This window comes from Mustela erminea, chromosome 14, assembly GCF_009829155.1.
Source record: "Mustela erminea isolate mMusErm1 chromosome 14, mMusErm1.Pri, whole genome shotgun sequence".
Classification (NCBI taxonomy): Eukaryota; Metazoa; Chordata; class Mammalia; order Carnivora; family Mustelidae; genus Mustela; species Mustela erminea.
Genome location: NC_045627.1, coordinates 82,793,132 through 82,814,715, shown reverse-complemented (window position 1 = coordinate 82,814,715; position 21,584 = coordinate 82,793,132). Strand labels below are relative to the sequence as shown.

General features: G+C 48.4%; 2 protein-coding genes across 7 annotated transcripts in view; both read right to left on the bottom strand.

The window, feature by feature from the left end:
* TACC2 (transforming acidic coiled-coil containing protein 2) overlaps positions 1-21,584 on the bottom strand; it is a 203,079-nt gene that overhangs the window by 137,956 nt on the left and 43,539 nt on the right. For all 6 annotated transcript variants that reach the window (XM_032311894.1, XM_032311897.1, XM_032311895.1 and 3 more), the window contains exon 5: positions 178-5,385. In XM_032311894.1, the coding sequence (XP_032167785.1) occupies positions 178-5,385 (5,208 nt within the window). The remainder of the gene's footprint in view (positions 1-177; positions 5,386-21,584) is intronic.
* Positions 13,876-14,468, bottom strand: LOC116572705 (transmembrane protein 258-like). The gene is given in 2 exon segments (XM_032311917.1): positions 13,876-14,137; positions 14,140-14,468. Coding segments are annotated over 2 exon segments (303 nt in total). The 5' UTR covers positions 14,372-14,468; the 3' UTR covers positions 13,876-14,066.

Sequence of the window (21,584 nt, the reverse complement as noted above, 5' to 3'; positions counted from 1 at the left end):
TCACCTTTTTCAGAATCTTAGCACATCCAGAAGTTGCAAGCAGGTAAATTTAAACCGTTAAGCATAGAAAACCTATCTTTTTAAAGCACCACCCATCTATTTGATTGACTCTTAAAAACTGGGATTCACTTTTGACACTGGCCCCACATCCCCCTGGAAGTTTGTTATTTTCTGTACCTTTCGGCCTGGAGCACTCCCGGAGCCAGGGTTTGGGGTCTCGGGTCCCGATCCTTGTCAGGTTCCGGCGGTGAAGAGACGTGCACCTTCCCGCCCCCAACAGGAGTTGGGGGCTGGGGCCCGGGCTGCTCCTTAGCCGGCAGGTGCCCGGCCGGGCTGGCCTCCGGCAGAGTGGCGGCATCCTCTGAGCCTGGGGCCCCAACAGAGCAGCCTGCGTCCCCGTGAGCAGCACCAGAGAACATCCTTGTTGTACCTGTCTCGGGCAGGTCCCCAGCCACACGTGCCGCGGTCTCAGCTGTGCTCGAAGTGACGTCACCGTCTGCTTCCCCAGCAGCTCCTGCCCCCAAGCCAGGCTCCAGGGGCGTGGCTGTTACTTCTACAGCCTCTGGCTCAGGAGCACCCGGCTCACCCAGGGCACCACCTCCACACCTCTGCTCGCTCCCAGGGGCGGCAGGGGTCCCGGATGCACAGACGGCCTTGGCCACAGTTGAAACCCCACTGTGGGGAGAAGATGCTCCCAGGACAGAGGTGGACAACGGCACGTCACTCGGACCCCCTGTGTGAGCAAAGCCCCAGGTACCATCCTCCCCGGGTTGACGGTCCTGGGAGTATATTCCAGGAGGAATTCTGCCTTCTGGAACTGAGGCCCCTTCTTGGTGGCTCTGGGGCTCCCCCTGGAAGTCCGCAGCTTTTCCCCCGGGAGTCTCCAGAACGGCGGTGGGCAGGGAAGGACCTGAGGCTTGTTCTCGCTGGCCCCCAGCCTGCTGGGAGGGGGCCTGGCCTGCACGCCCCGGCCCGGCCTCCCCAGCCCCATCTGGCTTCTCACCGTCCTGCACCATCAGTGGGACAATGGTCATTTCCTTTCCCACACCGGTACCTGGCAGGCTCGGCTCAGAGGCTGGCGTTGCCGAGCCCGGCAGCCTTTCCGGAGCAGGATCCTGGGGGACCAGAGAGGGGAGCTTAGCCTCTGTAGGCAACTCTTGCTTCTTTTCCTTTGTGTCCACCCCGAGTCCAGAAGGAACGGCAAGGAGAGGGGCGATGGCCGCTCCTTGAGCCCCACCTGGAGTCTTCTCTGGGCGTGGCCCAGTGAGGTCCTCACCCTTCAGGCTCCCCTCGGCTCCTGCCTTTTCTCCCGCTGTGCTCTGGGGCCGATCGGTGGTCAGGGCTCTGAGCACAGACTTCTCAAAGATCTTGGTGATGTGCTCCCTGAAGTCAGGGAACCCCGTGATCATGCCGATCTGCTTGGAGCTTGCGTCCACACCGCCTGACGCACCTCTCCGTGGATCTTCGGGAGGGTCTACCATCCTCTTCCCACTGCCGTCCGGCTCCCTTGCTACCTCACCTGCCAAGCTCTCCTTGCTGATGGGGTGCACTGGCATCCCGCCAGGCTGGGTGTCTGCACCCGGCGCTCTTGCCTCCTCCTCCTCCCCTGTCATCTGCTTACTCTCCATCAGAAGGGGCGCCCTGTCCAAGTAGGGGATGGAGCCCGCGGGTCCCTCAACGTTTCCAGCTTTGGGGCTTCCACTGCTCGCTTGCACCACAGAGACCTCCACACTGGCTGCTCCTGGTTGTGAGGGAGGGGTGAGCAAGCCGGCAGAAAGCTTCATGGAGGTGGCTTGTCCCGAGGCCAGAAGGGGCTCTTCAATGGGACGAGGGCCTGCGCCTTTCCCGGCAGCACCATTGATGTGCAGGTAAGGAGTATCTGGAGCGGCCTCTTCTGGTGGCCCAGGTGGCAGGGGTCTCTTTGGGTCGGGGACAGCCTGGGCTGCAGAAATATCCACCTTGCTCCCGGGAATCCCCGCCAGTTCTTTGGCTGGCAGCGAGGCATCCTGGCAGCTGGCTGAGAGCTGCGCTGCTCGGCTTGGCTCACTCGGGGCAAAAGTAGAATCTTCCTTCCCAGGGGAGGCGCGCTGCTCAGTGTGGAGGGAGCCGCCACTCAGAGCAACTTCCGTGGGCCCCTCCAGAGCCCGCTGCACCCCCAGCTCCCCTCCCTCAGCATTCCCACCAGTCTCGGCAGCCCCACAGTCCGCACCTTGATCCTTGGCCACTGGGAAACTTCCCAGGAGCTTCGGGGCCTCGGCATCCGAGGCGGTGGGGAGCTCCATTTCCTTCTGCAGGGCCGGCACGGGTTGCTGCCCGCCTCCCTGCGTTTCCCCACACGCCTCTGTGTCTGGGGCATCCTGGCTGGGTGTGACTCTAAGGCTGGCGGGCGCCGGGGCTGGCGGGCCCTGAGCTGCATCCAGGAGGGCGACTGAGTCAGGCCCACAAGGTGGGGTCACCTCTGTGTTCCCACTTGCCTTCTCTGTCTTACCCAACCCCTGGAGCGGGGGCTGAGCGTCAGCGGCTTGAGAAAGTTCTGCATCCCTGAGACATGCTTCTTCATGCCGGCCGCCGGCTTGCGACACACCTGCCCGTTCCTGCTGGGGCTTGTTGGGCCCCTGCTGTGCACAGCGACTCTCCTCTCTGCTCAGGTGACCTTCGAGAGGAGAGTCCTTGGAGGCATCTGCTGCAGGTGGCGAGACTCCGGAAGGCAGGCTGCCACGGCACGCTCCCTCCCGCTCATCCTGCCCTGGCTCTGACGACGCCGGTCCTACTGTTGCTGACAGCTCTGGTGCTTCTGTCGCTGCACTCCCCGGAACCACGCCCCCGGGAGCCAAACCGGGAGCAGCAGCCAGACCGCCTTTGGGGAGCTCCCCTTGAAGGTCCAGTCTGGAAACTTGTTCCTCTCTGCCATGGGTGGACAAGCACACGTCCTCCAGAGGTCCCACAGGGAGGAGGGTTGGAGAAGCATCTGTGTCCAGGTTCTTAAAGCCTTGACTGCCTGCATAAGTCTCTTGCTCATTTTCACACTGCTGGGGCTTCTCCCTGAGCATGTCAGACACGGATGCTTCTGGTTCTGATTGCAATGGCTGGAGACGGTTCTCAGAAGATACTCGGGGCCCCTCAGAAGCAGCTACTTGTGGCCAGCTGTCGCAGGACGGGTTTCCCTGCTGATCTCGCTCCTGGCTGAGCACTGAAAGCCCACCATCCACTGCCAGATTCTCGCCCTCGAGGGGATGTGGCCCATCAGCATGGACTTCCTGACCAGCTGCCTCACGTCCCAGCCCACAAGGTTGGCCCGAGGGTGTCAGCAAGCCCTCCCCAGCACAGCTGCTGGGCCTCCGCGCCGACGGGCAGCTCCTCATCTTTGTGTCAGATGGGCTCTCCGCCTCCTGGGCTTTGGGGATGACCTCTGCCGCAGAAGTTAACAGGACGTCTGATTTCTCCGATTCTAAAGCAGGAAGAGCGTCCATTCTTTCCAATCCCCCCACATCCCGAAGGGGGTCGGGACACCGGGTCTGCAATCCCAGCACCTCCCAGGCAGCTTCTTTGGGAAGAATGTGTTCACCAGTTCCATCCAGGCCGGGGGGCAGGGCGAGCTCCTTCTCCGGGCTCTTGGGCAGTGAGCCAGAGGCCTGGACCACATGGGCTTCCCCCATCATCCCACAGGTCACCGAGCTCCTCACTGCATCTGCGGGTGGAGAGCCAGACCTATTGGTGTGCCCGGGACCCTCCCTCCTGGGTGGCTGTGCTGAGTCGGTGCTGGGATGCACGTTGCTGTCCACATCAGGGCTTAGCTTCGAAACCTCGTCTTTTTCCACCTCTGGGCTGGGCTTGCAGCCTAAGGCCCCGGGTTGCTCCTCCCATGGCTTCTCAGGATCTCTACCATCAAGTGGCTCTGGGACTTCTTCCTGTCCCCTAGAGTTGGCCCTGGGTAGTCTGCTCTCCTCCTCAGCCACAGCTGGGCTTTCAGGGGCCATGGCTTCATCCTTTGGCCCTAGTGTGCTTCTCGCCTTTTCATCTGATACACTGGTTGGGCCGGGGGGCAGTACTCCTTGTTGGACTTTCTGGTCCCTCACTGAGACCTCTCCACTGTCCTCCTGGGGCAAAGGGGCAGTGCCTTCACCACAGTTCCCTCCTAGACCCTCTCCCTCACTTCTGAGATCAGATTTGAGCTTCTCCCGTCCTGCCAACCCTGCATCGGCTAACTCTTTGGCCAGATTCGTAAGAACTGGCATCTCTGCCCCAGAAACCATCTCCTCAGTCAACCAGCTGGACTCTTCTGCAGCGGCAGAGGCCTGAGCAGCTGGTGATGCAGCGGAGCCCGAAGCTGGACGTTTGTCCTCCGTCGGTGCAGGTGGGACAGGCTCTGTGCTCGTGAGCAAAGCCCCTCGGGGCTGGCTGGCTGCTGCTGCAGGGTTGGCTGCACCGGGCTCACTTCCTGGCCCCCCTGCCTGCAAGTGACCCCGAGCATCGCAGGCCTCCCCGGTCTCCTTCCCAGAGCCCCTGGCTCCAGGCACCGGAGTGCAGGTCTGTGAGTCCCAGGGCGGCTCGACGTGTGCCAGAAGTGCTCTCATTTGCTGCTGGCAGTTTTCCCGGGCATTTGTGTCATCTTCCTGGGCAGCCCCTGCAGGGCTCCTCATGGGATGGCAGGCCCCGGGCAATCCTGAGCCATCAGCAGAAGCCCGAGGTGGCACCTCTCCTTGGCATTTGTCCCTGTCCAAGGCTCTGGGGGCTGGCTCTGGTAGAGTCAGGGTCTCAGGCTTTGTGGGAGACTCCTCTGGACCAGGTGAGCCTGCCTTGCCTGGCTGAGCGGCAGCAGGGGCTTCCAGGGCCTGTGGCACAGAGGCCGCCCCCTGACTGGCCTCTGCTAGGGGCTGGCCACCTGCAGCCTCATTCCCTTGGGACTTGAAATCACCAGGGTGGCCATCTTCTCCAGGCTGTCCCTTCATCAGCTCTTGATGAGGTGCTGGTGAAACCCCCACGGACCGGTCAGTGCGGCTAGAGGAAGACAATGTATGCCCAGCACTGGGGACAACAGCACCCACGCTGCACTGAGTAGAACTGCCCCCCTCAGGGACAGATGCTGTTGGGGCCTCCCCACAGGCATCTGGGGACAGTTCCCGCCTGGGGTGTTGAATGAGGGGCCAGTCTTTAGGTTCTGCTACTGGGCTCGCCAAGCAAGAGTCCGGAGAGCCCTCAGCAAAGGGCATGGAGGCAGAAGGGCACTCCTGCTCCCAGGGCACTCGTAAGCAGGCTGGCGGAGAACCTTCCAGGTCCCTGGCCTCCTGGGGGCTTTTGCTTGGCTCAGTCACCTCCTGGGACACGATGCATGGGTCCAGGCTGGCAGTACCCTCAGAAGCGGAGCAGGAGCCTCGGTGCCCGGTGCTGCCAACAATGAAAACATTTGATTTTTTTCATTTATTCTCGTGGATGTGCGTCCAGACCCACATCGCAGGCAGAATCACCCCCCCCCACCTCTTCCCCACGAAAGACCCCAAAACACAGCATCCCCATGCAGCCTTTCCTCTCGGTGAAGAGACCACGCCTCCCATCCGCCCCCTCGCATAACCATCCACGTGCCCTTACTTTCTCCCAAAGTCAGTGCAGGGAACCTCAAACATTCAGCCTGGAGCTTTCTGTGCTGGTCAGGTGTGAACAGGGAAATATGAACACACATTCACGGTGTTCCAAAAATGCAGGAAATTCAGAATGTTTCCAATAGGTATAAGCGATAATAGAGGGTTTGAACCCTTTCTGTGTAACTTACAAGGAGGTCCTAAATCCTTAATGGGGATCTTTAGATGTCTGGGGAAAAGCCACAAGTGAACAAAGCCATGCTTTGATATAAAGAGCTACCATTGAGAGCAGTTGACTTGATTCTTTAATTCAACATGTGGTACTCTGAGAGGTGTCATCCAAAAATCAATTCTGCTTACCTGTATATAAAATTCTTGGAAGCCGAATTACCTTCACACGCATACATGTCTTCACTTGAACTTATACAGCTAGACAGCATGTAAAGCAAAACTATGGGAATTTAGGGGAACGTGGCTCAGAATTATGGATTTGCTGTAGATAACCAGCTATCTAGGTACTGTAGAATAGTTCACTATGGGCCATATTTGGATTGGGGTTTTCAATTCTGCGTGGTTTTCATTAAGTGCATTTTTAAAATTTTAAAATAATATGGCCAATACAACATTTTGAAAATGTAGGGAAAATTATCTCCCACATGCTTACCACTTGAAGGGTTCTGGTGATTTTCCTTTTTTTTTTTTTATACACAATTGTAAAAGGACGCAATTTTATTATTTTTTCATAGCTATGATTCTATGTCCTTGTGATGATCATGTATCTTTTAGCACCAAGAGAAATCATGCAAAACAAAGTTAATAGAAGTATGGTTTTCCTGGGGCTTTTTACCATGTTCTTTGAAATTATTTTAGGGAAAAAAATAAAGTTATTATAGGGAGGAAAATCTATGGACTGTTCTTGCAACTGTAACATATGTACCTATTCACAGACCCACAGTGTTTTGAACATGACCAAAGAAAAGATTCTACTCTACACATTCACTACCAAAATTCCAGCTTTCCAATGCAAGGCAATGCCCATACCTTCATTTATCAGGGATGCACACAGTGGCAAGATGAAATACATTCCTGTTAAAATTTAGAAATTGAATTGTGTCCCCCTGAGATCCATATGCAGCCGTCCTAACCCACCATGTAACTATATTTGGAGACAGGGCCTTTCAGGAGGTAAATGCGTTAAATAAAGCCGTAGGACTTGAGTCCTAATGCCATCTAAGTAGTGTCCTAATAGGAAGAGAAAGAGGCTCCTCTTCCCTTACGGAACAAGCCATAAGGGGACACAGCGAGAAGCCACCATCTGCAAGCCAAGAAGAAACGTCTCGTCAGAAACCACCTGTGCTGGCCCAGTATAGGTATACGGGTATTTATTGTACTTTCTTGCAACATTTTGAGGTTTCAAATTTTCCAAAATGAAAGGTTGGGAAAATAATCTGTACTGCCTCCAAGAATGCAAACTTCCAAGGATGGAAACTGAACGTTTGGGGCCCCCCAGTTCATAAACACGTGTTGAAACCCAATCCCCAAGGGGTGGTATTAGGAGGTGGGGCCCTTGGGAGGTGACTTGGTCCTGAAGATGGAGGCCACATGCATGGGATTAGTGGCCTTACAAATGAGTCCCCAGAGAGCTCCCTTGTCCCTTCCGCCTTTCGAGGAAACAGTGAAAAATCACCCATCTACGGACCAGGAAGCAGGTTCTCTTCAGACAGAATCTGCAGGTGCCTCCTTGAGGTTGGATCCCAGCCTCCAGAACTGTGATAAACCAGTACCTGTGGTTTATGCCCGAGGCGCTTTCCCTGACTCCATTCCAGCCTCTCTCCAAGCCCCTCACCTATGAAATGTACTGGACATCTTTGAGGGGGGTGTGTACACATCACCACGAGACCAAACATCCTCACGGAATGCCTGTTCCCACCCATATGGCACATGAACTATGTGCCTGAAGATATTTAGGAGGGACCCAAGAAAGAGTTGGCTATTGTCTCAAGCAGATTCGTGTTTTCAGACCCACAGCAGAGCTGACAAGGGCAAAGGAGAGAGAACTCAGAGGGTAAGTTATCCAAATCCCTTTAATCCTCAGCTGGCCACAAGGACAGCTGCACCCAGAAAGCTCTGGGCCGGCGCTGATGGCCGTGTGCGGAACCACCCCCGGAAGCACCAGGCTTGGGAAGGCTCCCAAGCTGCAGGGCTGTTGGATTGCTCTGGAACCAACCACTCTGCACTCGGCTTCTGGCCGGTTTCACAACCACGTCACATTTTGCATCCCACCCGTTAACGTGGGGTCACACCACTTAGCAGTTAATGAGATTAATGGTGTGTAATTCAGAAACGAAGTGCTCCCACATACGTCTGCCTGCTGCAGACACGCAGAACACAGCCCCTTCCACACAGGTAAGAAAAATAAAACCACTTCCTTGTCCCTGCCTCTGACAGGAGCTGCTAGCTTAGAGGGAGCGTGTGGCTTCCCCTCAGGTGGAATGAAGTCTTTGTTACTGGGGACAAGATGACAGATTCACTCAGTTTGGGCAGCTTGAAAACCTGTGGGTCTTAGAAAGAACCAGGAGCAAATTCCCACCGAGTGTGAGGGATACGACTCACTTCCCGCACACCCCCCCCCCCCATAAAAACCCTGCTTGTTTTACTCAGCATCAGCTGAGCACCAGCAATTTCTTTGATTGCCCATCCGGAGCAGTTTTTAAAACCAGATTAAAGCCACTTGTCAGAAGCAAATTTGCCTAAGGGCAGGAAAAATCCCAAGAACTGATCAGTGAGGGCTCTGCATTAATTGAAGCTTGCATAATGTCCCTTTGTGCTTCAAGATTCTATCAAAATGTGTGGGATGGAGCAGCGCAGAACCCTAGATGGAAGGTTTTCCGCCTGTAAGGGGCGCTGCCTCTGAGTTGAGGTTGTGGGATGAGGCCGGATGCGGTCTCCTTTTTTTTTTTTTTTTAAGATTTTATTTATTTATTCGCAGACAGAGATCACGAGGAGGCAGAGGGGGCAGGCAGAGAGATGGGGGAGCAGGCTCCCTGCTGAGCAGAGAGCCCAATGCTCGATCCCAGAACCCTGGAATCATGACCCGAGCTGAAGGCAGAGGCTTTAACCCACTGAGCCACCCAAGGCTCCTTGGCGCACACCAGACACCCCCAGCATGAGAAAGGGGGAAGCACAGGGTAAAGCAACCTGGGAGGAGAGGTGATTTGCTGCAGCAAAGTTCTGAGCAGACAATGGAGATGCCCTCCCCTCTACCCTAGCGAGAGGTAGTCACCCCAGATGGGCTCCTAAGTGTGAAGTTCTGAAGACATGCACTCGAGCCAACCAGAATGTTCGGGGAAGGAGGCCAGGAGAGGAAAAACAAGCATGGCCCCTGAACTACCAGGCTTCGAGGAAACCAGCAAAACCATAAAGCAGAATCATCCAAAGGAAAGTTGCCACAGATGGAGCACTTATTAAGGCCAGGTCCATGCTGAGTGCTTTTCAGTTACGATTGGGCTTAATCCACTTTGTAGCTCTGCTGAGTAGATGGCCCTTCTTGCGTACACGTGGAAATAGCCCCACAGATGTATAAGCCTGGACCCAGGGTCTCAGAGCGCCCAAGGCAAGGCAAGGCAAGCACAAGCCTTGTGCTGCCAGGCTCTGGGGCCCCGGCGCCTCCCGCTTCCCTGGACTTGCTGGCCTCACCTCTTCTGCATGGGAGCTATAGCCTCTCCTCCCACTCACTCTGGCTGCCTCATTCCGGTTTCCAGTCTGCAGCCAGAGCAAAATGGCTTAGAAATAAAAGCCGGTAGCCGCCGGCCTTTCCTGTCTCATCCGACTTGGACCTCACCATCCGTGCATCTGCCTGCAGCCCGGAGCCCTCCTACTCTTCCCCATCAGGTCTCAGCCCTACTCATCCTTGTCAACAAAGCCTTCCTGGTCTTCCAGTTCTGCTTCACAGACCCACTTAGTGATGGCTGTGGTCATAGTTGCCATCAACATGGGTTGATGATAGTTCCCTCCACTGGAGTAAATGAAGACTGAGTCTTGTCTCTTTTCAATATTGTTTCCCCAGTGTCTAGCATATAATAAACATTGAATATGTGAATGCATGCATAGATGGATGGATGGATGGATGGATGGATGACTAAGTGGATGGGTGATTGGTGGATGGCTGAATGGTTGCATAGATGGAAGAATGGTTGGTGGAAGGATGGATGGTTAGAGGGATGGTTGGGTGGATGGATGGTTGGAAAATGGATGGATGGATGGATGGATGGTGAGTGGATGGACGGTTGGGTGGGTGGACGGTTGGGTGGGTGGGTGACTGGTTGGTGGATGGGTGATGGGATATTTGATTGAATGAGTGGATGGGCAGATACAAGTGAACACAAATCAAAGATGCCAAATATGCAGAAATGTTTCCAAATCATGGTTGTTTGATATGATGGTTAAGAAAGTTCTTTTCTTCCAGACAGTCTCAGCATTCTCGTACCTATTTAGTCCAAATCTTTCATTTTACTGATGAAGATACAGGAAAATGAGGCTCAGAAAAGGCAAAGTACTTTTGTTTAAATGTTACTTCAAAAGAAATGAGGTCAAGGCAGCACTTTTCAACCACAATTCCCTGTGCACACTGGTGGGTCTGATGAGTTGGGGGGTGTGCTGCAAGAAATTTGTTACTAATTATAAAGTACAGAAGTCTGTGAATGATCGGTTATTTTCATAAATTAGTATAATTGAAAAGATTAGAAGATTTCCCCACATAACATCACTGCTACTCATTGCATTCCAGTGTTCTTTCTGGAAAAGGAAAGCAAGGGGTAGAGAGAGATCCTGTGAGTTTCATTGCAGCCCCTGAAAACCAGCAGTCCTGATTCACTGTTTCCAGCTGTGGCAGCTGGGGTAGTGATGAGGAGGCTCTGGGCTGGGGGTTGCTCAGCTGCATGGAATCCTGCCTTGGCCCACGCATTCAGGGTATTTAATGACACAGCTGAGCTCTCAGATGTATGACACTTGGCCTTACTCTCCATTAGGGTTACCTCCCAGGAAGAAGTGAGACTTCTCACTTCTCACAAGCAACCCCCATAGGTAGAGCTTTCATACAGGTGGGGGTTAATGTGCTCAAGGTCACTGAGATAAGGAGAGCAGTCCAATCTCCTCCCCCAGCTGCCTGCCAGGTGATAAACTCACTGGGGCTGGCCCTCCCCAGCCTTCGAGGCACCCTGCACATGTCTGCAGTCTAGCACTGGGTGGGGAAGTTTAGTTCAGGGGGCAGTATCAGGAACCCACATTTTGACTTGTCTTCCAGTCCAAACTTGCCAGTGATAAAGCTGGCTTTCTTCTCCTTGCAGACTCTGGTGCCAAGTTCATGATTGACTCAGAATCTGGTGGGAAAGGATGTGATGAATTAGCTACCCAAACCCCAAGAGAAATTTCGGAGGACTGTGGTGTTTTCTTTTTCCCATACATTTCTAGGACTTGACAAAATCTGAATTAACCCCGGGGCCATGTTGGTCATGTGACTTTTCTTCAGTAGAAGGATGACTGAGACCCCAACCAGAGAAAGAAAACTAAACTCCAAAACGTTTTCGGGTCTTCCCAACGTTGACTCAGAATGAGCCTGGTTAATTTGGGAACCGCATTGATCTTCACAATGACACAGTTAAACTGCTAGTCATCTAATCAATTCAGTGTCCTGTATTCTTGCCCTTTGCTTTGTATTTTTCTTTCTGTGAATCATAAGTCTGGTAACCAAGTGCTCTAGGGTTATCAATAACTACGATTCCTAGAGTTAGTCTCCTCACTATGAAATGCCCAGTTCCGAGTTTTTCTTTCTTTCTCTTTTCCATCCCAAACAAGGAAGACTGCCTAAGAAGATAGTCTCCTCAAGAATTTGATATATGAGGGGCACCTGGGTGGCTCACTGAATTAAGCATCTGATTCTTGATTTCTGCTCAGGTCATGATCCCAGGGGCATGAGATCAAGCCCCACATCGGATTCTGTGCTCAGCAGAGTCTGCTTGGGATTCTCTCTCTCCCTCTCCTTCTGGCCCCTCACCCCCATTCATGCATGTGCTCTCTCTGTCAATAAAAAAATAAAGTCTTTAAAAAAAGACAACTTGATATATGATTGGGCCAACTATAGTAGATCATTCTAGATCACTTATTAATGACTAACAAGAGTTGTGTAGGATATGTCCTCCATTTTACATTTCTATCAGGAGCTTTTATATACTAAATCCTGTATTTCTCATAATACAATTGTTAGATGTGCAAGAAAGCTTTCCCTGGTCTTTAGATGATACAGGAAGCACTAGATGAAACATGGTTAAACAAGTTTCTTTACTGCAGGACTTCTCAGTGCCTTTGAGATACCACCATATACTGTGAATCAACAAGAAGATATATACACAGTGTATCCCAAACTTGGTGTTTCTCAAAAATCTTCCTCTGCCCCTTTTTCTGACAGAGCACTTAGTGAGACGGATGTGCCACACGCAGAACATAGGATGCGATGCACAGCCATATGTGAAAGGAAGCTTTGGTAAGGACATTTCAGCTGTCCTTTATAGAACTAGAAGGATAATTCTCAAAACACACTACCACACACCCCCTGTACTCACCACTCACCTGCTCTGGAACGTGCTTATAAATCAGGAACATGTGAATAGCTCTTTTGTGCCTCAGAGCAAGGCCAGCTGCGGGCTTTGCGCACATAGGGAGTTCTTTCCCCCTCCACGGTAATATCCCCGAACTCTTCTCTGAAATGAGAACTTCCTACTCCCCTCCATTGTGGGAATCCCCCCTTTCCCTCCTCCATGGTGAGACCCCCTTCCTGCCCTGAAAAGCCCAGACCCCGTCACCTTCCTCTGTGGTAGGATCCCCAGGCACCTCCCTCCACGGAGGGACACCCCTCCCTGAGCTATAGCTGCTCCCTTTTCTATGCTCCTGAAGCCTGCGTGCAGACGCTCTCTCGGTGGTGGTATTTGTTCACTCTCTCACTTTCCCGCTGGGTTCGACCTCCTGGAGGCTGGAGGGAATGCATCTCATTTATTTTGCTATCTCGGTCTAGCACTGGTCCCTACTCTGCCGAATGAATGATTGGATGATGGAATGAATACAGAAGTGAGGAGCAACTTTTTTAACTGACATTCAAGAAAACCCTTACTTCGGTTAACTCCCGTACTGTGAGATATACTGCCTATTCCAGGGACTTTGGAAAAGGATTTATGTTCTAAGTGATTCGAGCCAAGGAAAGTAGTCTCAAGTTAATCAAGAGAGGGAGGTTGCCAAGTCTCAACAACTAAACCTGGTATTTCATGGAGAAAGGCACTGCCTCAGAAACTTCTCCGCCATCCCAGCAGATTAAATCCGATCTACAAACGTGATCCTAATTTGTCCAAATGATGCTTCCTGCACAGATTCCAAGGAGCCCATGACCTTGGCAGCCCTGTCAGACTCAGTTTTGTATTTTTAATCCAGTTTTAACTCTTTCCTGTGCTCATTCTGGGCCCGAAAAAAACAAAGACCACAAAACCTGTGTCACCCATGCAATAGACAAGAGGAAAACAGTGGTAGGTTCTGAAGAGTTATGGGAGGAATGATAAAACCCCAAAGTATCCTTATTATTCAAGGCGAGCTCTGCCACAAGGACTTACATGACTTCAAGGTCAAAGTGTCAGTCCACTTGTGAGAATCCATGATCCAGCATAGTGTGTGTATGTGGGGGGTGGGGGAGGGGCAGGCAACTGAATCCCAAGGAAAATTCAAAAAAATTGTCTTCTAATCAATTTTGTCAGCATCTGTCTCGTGGGGTATAAAAGACAGTGGAATGACCCAATTTTGCGCTTCCCAGACTAATTGCTGGAAGGGGTTGCCAGATTGTTGCACACAAAGCTCCCCAGAGTTGGCACAAATCCACATCTCTTTCTGGGTGTCACTCACTTCTGTCATTGTCCTCCCAATGTATCTAGGTATGGTCATGACCAGACACTAATTCATTTAAACGCATTTAATTTTTTTTTTCTTTTTTCTTTTCTCTTTTTTCCTTTCTTTTCCTTTCCTTTTCCTCTTCTTTCCTTTCCTTACCTTTCCTTTCTTTTCCCTTTCTTTCTTCTTTTCTCTCTCTCTCTCTTTGTTTCTTTCTTTCTTTCTTTTTTAGTGAGGGAGAGAGAAAGAACCAGAGAGACAGAGGAAGAGAGAGAGAGAGAGAGAATCCTTAAGCAGACTCCCCACTGAGTACGGAGCCTGACATGGAGCTCCATCCCAGGACCCTAAGAACATGACTTTAGCCAAAACCAAGAGTTGGTCACTCAACTGACTGTGCCACCCAGATGCCCCTTTCTTAATTCTTCTTTTGGTCACACATCTTTCTTTATTGTAAGCAGCAGGTAGGACACTTCCAGCAATAGTAAAAAAAAAAAAAAAAAAAAAAAAAAAAATTAATTTACAGAAGCAGGAATTCAGTGACACCAGCAGATTGGAACCCTTGGGAGCTCATATGTAGACACCACTCGGAGCAGGCAGGAAGAGGACCCCAAAGCCCATGAAGAGCGAGGCCACAAGGAGACGAGGAGCTCTTTTTAGACATCCCTATTGTACTTGGTGGAGGGAACCTCATAAACAAAGAGCCAGGCAGTAAAGAACATGCCGGTGGCCAACAGCACCATGGTGAGATGGGGGAGGAGAGCCAGGTTTATGGGGCTGGTGTACCTGCTCATGGCCTTGAGCTCCATTTTGCCAGGCACAGGATTATCCACCACTCTGCCACCGGAATAATACATCAGCAATATTTTCTTCATTTAAAATTAAATCCTACTACTTAGCCACAGAAAAATGCAAGCAGTGGTTTCTTGTGTGCCTGGGTTATGGTGGTATTTTTTCTTTGTTTTGATATCAAGAAAGAATAAATAGCGGTGAGTATATTTTTGTTAATATTCCTTTTTGATAAGAATTCTAATGTGTATTAAAATCATTTTCCTGCCTTCGTCAACACAGTATAAGCGGGAAACATATTGGAATCTTCCCATGATGACTGAAAAACCTTTCAGAAAATTTGGGGCATTCCCTGAATAAAAAGATGTCACCAATGTTACCTATGTGAGGCTGAGCTCATGTGTACTGAGCTCAAAAATGTGCTAGTCACCGGCCTGTTTGGTTGGGATTTGTCTCTCTATAATCCCACTGGCCTAAATGTGTATGGGGTGGAGGGAGTTGATGAGTCAACATCACCGGGGGCCAAGTTGCTTCCATGTTAAAGAAATAAAACCATCCCAGGCTCCTTCCCAACATGAACACAGCTGCAGTGATGATTTGGGAAGATTCACTCCTGTTCAAGTTGGCATTTGAGGCCACAAAAAGAGACTAGAAGTGTCTGGAATACAAGCTGCTCTTGAAAAGGAAAGAAAAACAACTCTTGCCCATGGCATCCTCTCTTATTAATATTTTTTTTCCTAGGAGTGTCTCCCCACGTCTCTCAAAATAAATGCCAGGTGTTTTGCTGCACTTCCATTTAAAACCAGAGAAAGAAACTTGATACGGGTGGCTTTTTGGTCTTTTCAGAGAGCTTGTGTTGGGAAATGTCATAAAGAATTATTAACACAACAGGGTTTTGGACTAATGGAGGATTGGCTGCTATAGAAGACACAAGAAACAGAAGCCTGTGATCCCTGGAGATGGAAGGCAGCAGAGTAAGTGCTGCTCTTACCCCAGCTAAGGCCTGGAGGAAGCAGCACAGGGAGAGTGGACAGTCTGCCGGACTTGAGGGGCTGGAGGAGGCATCTGCATCTCTGGGCATCAGAGAAGAGAAAGCTGGACAAAGACAGAACTCTGGGGATATCCAAGTACTGATCAGCATGTATATGCACAAATAACACCTGCGTCTAGGTTCAGACCACCTGTGAGGTTTACAGGGAAGAATCCTTAAAGCTAACACAGGGCTGGGAAAATCTCCTGTTCCCACCAGCCACCGTGGAAACTCTCACAATGCATGGAACATCTGCAAGAGTGCTAGGAAGAGCCTTGCCTCTGTAGTGGAAAACATGAACCTGGACTAAACACTGTTCTAGAAAATATGAACCCTGGGCTAAACACTGTTCTGGTCCCACCTAATGAAGCCCCAAAAGGATTAAGCTGTTCCAAATAACTGAACTGCACTCCCAGAGCAAAGTTCAAGAGTATTTAAAAAAGTACAAAAATATCCAGAATCCAAAAGCATAAGACCCATGGTGTCTGGAATGCAAAGAAACAGGAAAATATGACCCACAATGAAAAGAAAACTCAATAAAAACCACCCCAGAAATTATGCAGATGATAGAATTAGTATACAAGGACTCTTTAAAATGTGTTGTAACTGTGTTCCCTGTGTTCAGGAGGCTAAAGGAAAGATTGAGCATGTCAAGTACAGACATGGAGGATATAAAAAAAGATCCCAATCCACACGTGCCTGGCTGGCTCAGTAAGGGGAGCATGCAACTCTTGATCTTGGGGTCATGATTTTGAGCCCCACAATGGGGTATATGGATTACTTAAAAATAAAAAACATCCCAATCAAACAGGTCAAGATGAAAACTCTAATTTCTAAAATGAAAAACACACTGCATGGTATTAGTAACAGATTAGTCATTACAGAGAAAAAGATTAGCGAACTTGAAGACACAGCAATAGAAACAGTCTAAAATGAAAAGCAGAGAGACAAAGACAAAAAAAATCTTTTAAATAAGAGTATCAGTGAGTGTGAGATAACTCCAAGCACCCAAATATATGTGTAATTAGAATCCCCAAAGGAGGGAGGGAGATTTTTTAAAAGTATTTGAAGAAATAATGGCTGAAATTTTTTCCAAAAATGACATAAACCATAAAACTGCAGATACAAGAATCTCTCAACACAAGAAACGAGAAGAAATGTACACCAAGGCACATCATAACCAAATTGTTTAAAACCAGTAAAAACATGAAAAATATTAAAAGCACTTGGAGAAGAAAGGACAGAACAAAAGAAAGGGTGGCAGAAATTTTTGTTGGAAACCACACAAGTTAGAGTGCAGTAGGGCAGTATCTTTCAAGTAGAAAAAGAAAAAGAACTGTCTACCTAGAACTCCTTGCCCTGCAAAATCTCTTTCTAAAATACAGGTGAAATTAGGATTTTTTTTCAGACATTTAAAACTAAGAAAATTAATCACCAGCAGACCTACCTAGGAATCTAGACCTATTAGGAATGTTGAAGGAATCCCCTCAAACCAAAAGGAAATAATACCAGATGGCCAGCAGTATCCACCCAAAAGAATAAAGAACAGCAGAAACGGTGACTGTGGAGGTAAACAGAAATTCTTTTTTCCTCATTCTCTAAATCTCCTTTAAGAGATAATTGGCTATGTCAAGCCAAAATAACATATACTGTGTGATTTTAAATATATGTAGAAATAAAATGTATGACAACAAAGCACAAAGGCCAAAAGGGGAGAAATAGAAGTCTACTGTTATACAGGGCAAGACTCTCAAATGTACGTGAAATGGTGCAACATCACTTGAAAGCAGATTGTATCATATTAAAGATGTATAGTATGGGGGCACCTGGGTGGCTCAGTGGGTTAAAACCTCTGCCTTCGGCTCAGGTCACGATCTCAGGGTCCTGGGATCGAACCCTGCATTGGGCTCCCTGCTCGGCGGGGGGCCTTCGTCCCCCACCACCCACCTGCCTATCTGCCTACTTGTGATCTTTGTCTCTCAAATAAATAAATAAATAAATAAATAATCTTAACAACAACAACAAATCACAGACGCATTCTCTTAAAAAATTTTTTTTTAATTTAAATTAAAAAAAAAAAAAGATGTATAGTATAGATCGGAAAGCAACCACCTAACATAAATAGTTGTGGCTAATAAGTTAAAAGGGAAATAAAATAGAGTCATAAAAATAATTACTTTTTCCAAAAGAAGTCGAAAAAAGAGGGTAAAAGAGATGGAGAAAACAATAAGACTGTAGATGGAAGTCAACCATATTAATACTCACATTAAATGTAAATGTTATAAACATTTCAGTTAAAAGGCAGCAATATTCAGAATGGATGAAAAAAAGGGAGACCCAACTGTAAGCTGTCTACAAGGAAGCATTTCAAATTTTGCTTAAAAACACAGAGAGATTAAAAGTAAGAGAATGGGGTGCCTGGGTGGCTCAGTGGGTTGGGCCTCTGCCTTCAGATCGGGTCATGATCTCAGGGTCCTGGGATCGAGTCCCGCTTTGGGCTCTCTGCTCAGCAGGGAGCCTGCTTCCTCCTCTCTCTGCCTGCCTCTTTGCCTACTTGAGATCTCTCTCTGTCAAATAAATAAAATCTTAAAAAAAAAAAAATAAGAGAATGGGTGGGGGAAGCCATACTGTGAAAATACTAGTGAAAAGAAAGCAGTTATGTCTGTATTATATGGAACAAAACAGATTTTGCAGCAAGGAATATTGCCAGCCATAAAGAAGATCATTATAATGATTAAAGGTTCAATTCATCAATAGGACATAAGCATTCTAAAGTTTATTTAATTACAGAGCTTTAAAATATATAAAGCAAAAACTGATGGAAAAAAAAAGAAATTGCCAAGTCCACAATTATAAACTGATAGTTCCACAACCTTTTTTTAATAATTGACTGAGCAAGCGGATGGAAAATCAGTACAGATATGAAAGACCAAAAGAACACCACCAAGCAACTTAACCCAGTTGCTATTTACTAAACACTATCCATTAGTGGCAGAATTACATTCTTTTCAAGTGCAAATGACACATTTATAAGGTAGACCACATTCTACTCATTTTTTAAAAGTCTCAATAAATTCTCAAAGATTCAAATTATTCAAAGTATATCATCTGGCTGCAATGGAATTAAATTAAAAATTAATAACAAAGGATAACTGGGGTGCCTAGGTGTCTCAGTTGGTTCAGCGTCTCTTCATTTGGGCTCAGGTCATGATCTCATGGGTCACAGGATGGAGCTGAATGTCCCCACATGCCCAGTGGAAAGTCTGCTTGAGATTCTCTCTCTCTGCCCCTCCCCTGACTCACATGTGCTCGCTCTCTCTCTCTCTCTCTCATTAAAATAAATAAGTAGATCTTTAAAAAAAAAAAAGATATCTGGAAAATCCCCCAAGTATTTGAATATTAAACAATACACTTCTAATAGCCCATGAGTCAAAGAAGAAATTAAAAAGGAAATTAGAAAGCATTTGAACTAAATGAAAATGAAAACACAAATATCAAAATGTCACGTGCAGTTAAAGCAGGACTTGGACTTTCAATGCACTAAAACACCTATATTAAGAAAAAAAGAGTCTCAAATCAATGACCTCAGCTTCTACCTTAAGAATCTATAGAAACAGGGGTGCCTGAGTGACAGCCAGTTAGGTGTCCGACTCTTGTTTTCAGCTCAGGTCATGATCTTAGGGTCGTTAGATCGAACTCCATGTGGAGCCTGCTGAAGATTCTCTCCCTCCCCCGCTCTCCCTCTGCCCACCTCCATCTCTTTCCCTCTTTAAAAAAAAAAAAAAAAGGAAAGAAAAGAAAAAGAAACCACAGAAATATTTGCACAACACTGACCTGTACAGAATTGGTTAAGATGGTAAATTTTATGCTATCTTTTTTTACCACAGTAAAAAATCATTTGAAAATCCAACAAGTAGTGTATAAAAGAACCCAGACACCAAACTGTATGTTGCTGTTTAATCCCCCTTTAGGTGAAGTTCAAGACCTGGCAAAACTAATTCATGGTGGTAGAAGTCAGAATAGCTGTTATTCTGGGGCTGGGTATTGATTGGGAAGTGACAGGATTGAATGTTCTTGGGCAACAGGAATGATCTAGCCCTAGAGCCGGGCTTGATCAGGTGCATAGGGATGTAAACATTCATCAAGCTTTCAGCTTCAGGGGTGCCTGGATGGCTCAGTCGGTTAAGCATCTGCCTTTAGCTCAGGTCATGAAACCAGGGTCCTAGAATCGAGTCTCGCATCTGGCTCCTTGCTCAGTGGGGAGCCTGCTTCTCTCTCTACCCGCCTCTCTGCCTACTTGTGCTCTTTCTCTCTCTCTGTGTCAAATAAATAAATAAAATCTTTTTTTAAAGAAAAATCTCTCAGCTTCATACTCTTACAGAATGTATCTTACACCAATACAAAAATGTAATTGGTAAAAAAAAAAACCCCAACTATGAAGACAGTGAAAAGATCAGTAGTCACCAGGGGCCGGTGGGGGAGGGAGAGAGGAGGAATGAACAGGTAGAAACAGGAGATTTCTTGAGGCACTGAAACCCTTCTGTAAGAGACTGTAGTGGTGGGTACGTGGTATTATGGATTTGCCAAGCCCAGAGGCTGTATGTCCAACACAAGGGTGACACTTACTGTAAGCTATTGATTTTAATTAATAACAATGTCTCAATATTGGTTCATTAACTGTAACAAATGTACCAACTAATGCAAAATGTTAATAATAAGGCAAACTGGGGGTGCCCTATTAAGCATCCGACTCATGGTGTCAGCTTAGGTCTTGATCTCAGGGTTGTGAGTTCAAGTCCTTCACTGGGCTCTATGCTCAGCATGGAGTCTACTTAAAAAAAATAAAAATAAGGCAAACTGTTAGGAGGAAGCGGGGGTATGTGAGAATTCTCTGTGCTGCTCAATTTTTCTGTCAACCTGAAACTGCTCTAAAATACAGTCTATTAACTATTTAAATGGACCCTATATAAATATTTATACTAATATATTGTTTACATATTTAAATATGATTATATGTAAACATGTATGTTCATACGTTGAAGGTATTTGGTTATTTAAATATTTATAAATACATATGTTTATACACACACAGCTATCACAATCAATATAGAACTTGGAAAATGAGAAAAGCCTGAGGGAAACACTAATATTTTAAGAGCAGTTGTCTGTAGGGGTTGAGTGCATTGCTGATTCCCGACCCCCTTCACTTTCATTTTTCTGTATTTTCCAGAATGTGACAATTTTTTTTTAAAGATTTTATTTATTTATTTGACAGAGAGAGATCACGAGTAGGCAGAGGCAGGCAGAGAGAGAGGAGGAAGCAGGCTCCCCGCCAAGCAGAGAGCCCGATGCGGGGCTCCATCCCAGGACCCTGAGATCACGACCTGAGCCGAAGGCAGCGGCTTAACCCACTGAGCCAGCCAGGCGCCCCAAAATGTGACAATTTAAATGGGATATTAGCTCAGGATGGAAACACACTCCTGTCCTCTTTTCAAATGCTCTGTGGAAACCAGATGAGCAGAAAGCAGACACACACCTAATTCAGCGCGTGACCTTCTTTTTCAGCCCGAGTCACAAGTCGGGGAGCTCATTACCCCTCCTCTCTGTGTTTACTTCCTGCCAGAGATAAACAGTGAGTCAGAAGCAGGACCAGCGGGGCGGAGGCGGCCCCGGCCGGGCCCCGGCACACCCTGCCTTGGCTGGAGCTCTCGAGCGGATCTGGAACTTTGCACAACTTTGTTCGGTGAGAACTGTTTCCTACTGCATCAGAGACACAGGCTTAGTCAGTAAAGAGCTGGCCCCAGCCGCTGCTCATAAAACAGATCTTTCTGATTTTTCTTTTGTCTGGGTCTGAGAATGGACCTTGTTTATAGGGAAATTAAATTTAAAGAACAGACAGGGGTTTGCTTTCTAATTCCGGAGCCCACTGCACAACTGTTTTCAGACACCCGTGAGAGCTCAGAACCGTGGCTCCGAGCCCAGGCTTCCGGGCACCACCAAACCCAGCTGGATTCCAGGCCCCATCAAGCCACACTTTGGGCGGGGGGCATTTCTTCACCTCCTCCTCGAAAGCCCCCCCTGCCCGTGGCCTTCTGGAGGTCATCTGCAGGCATCAGCGCTGAGTGCTGGGTGTGGTGTTTCAGCCCCGGGTCCCATGCCCTGCTGGCAGGTGACTCGTGGCAGGCAAGGCTCAAGGAACACCCTCGGCCAGCACCTCAAGTTTCATGTTTCAAACCATCTTTCTACCCTTCCCTGAGCTCCTGCTACCC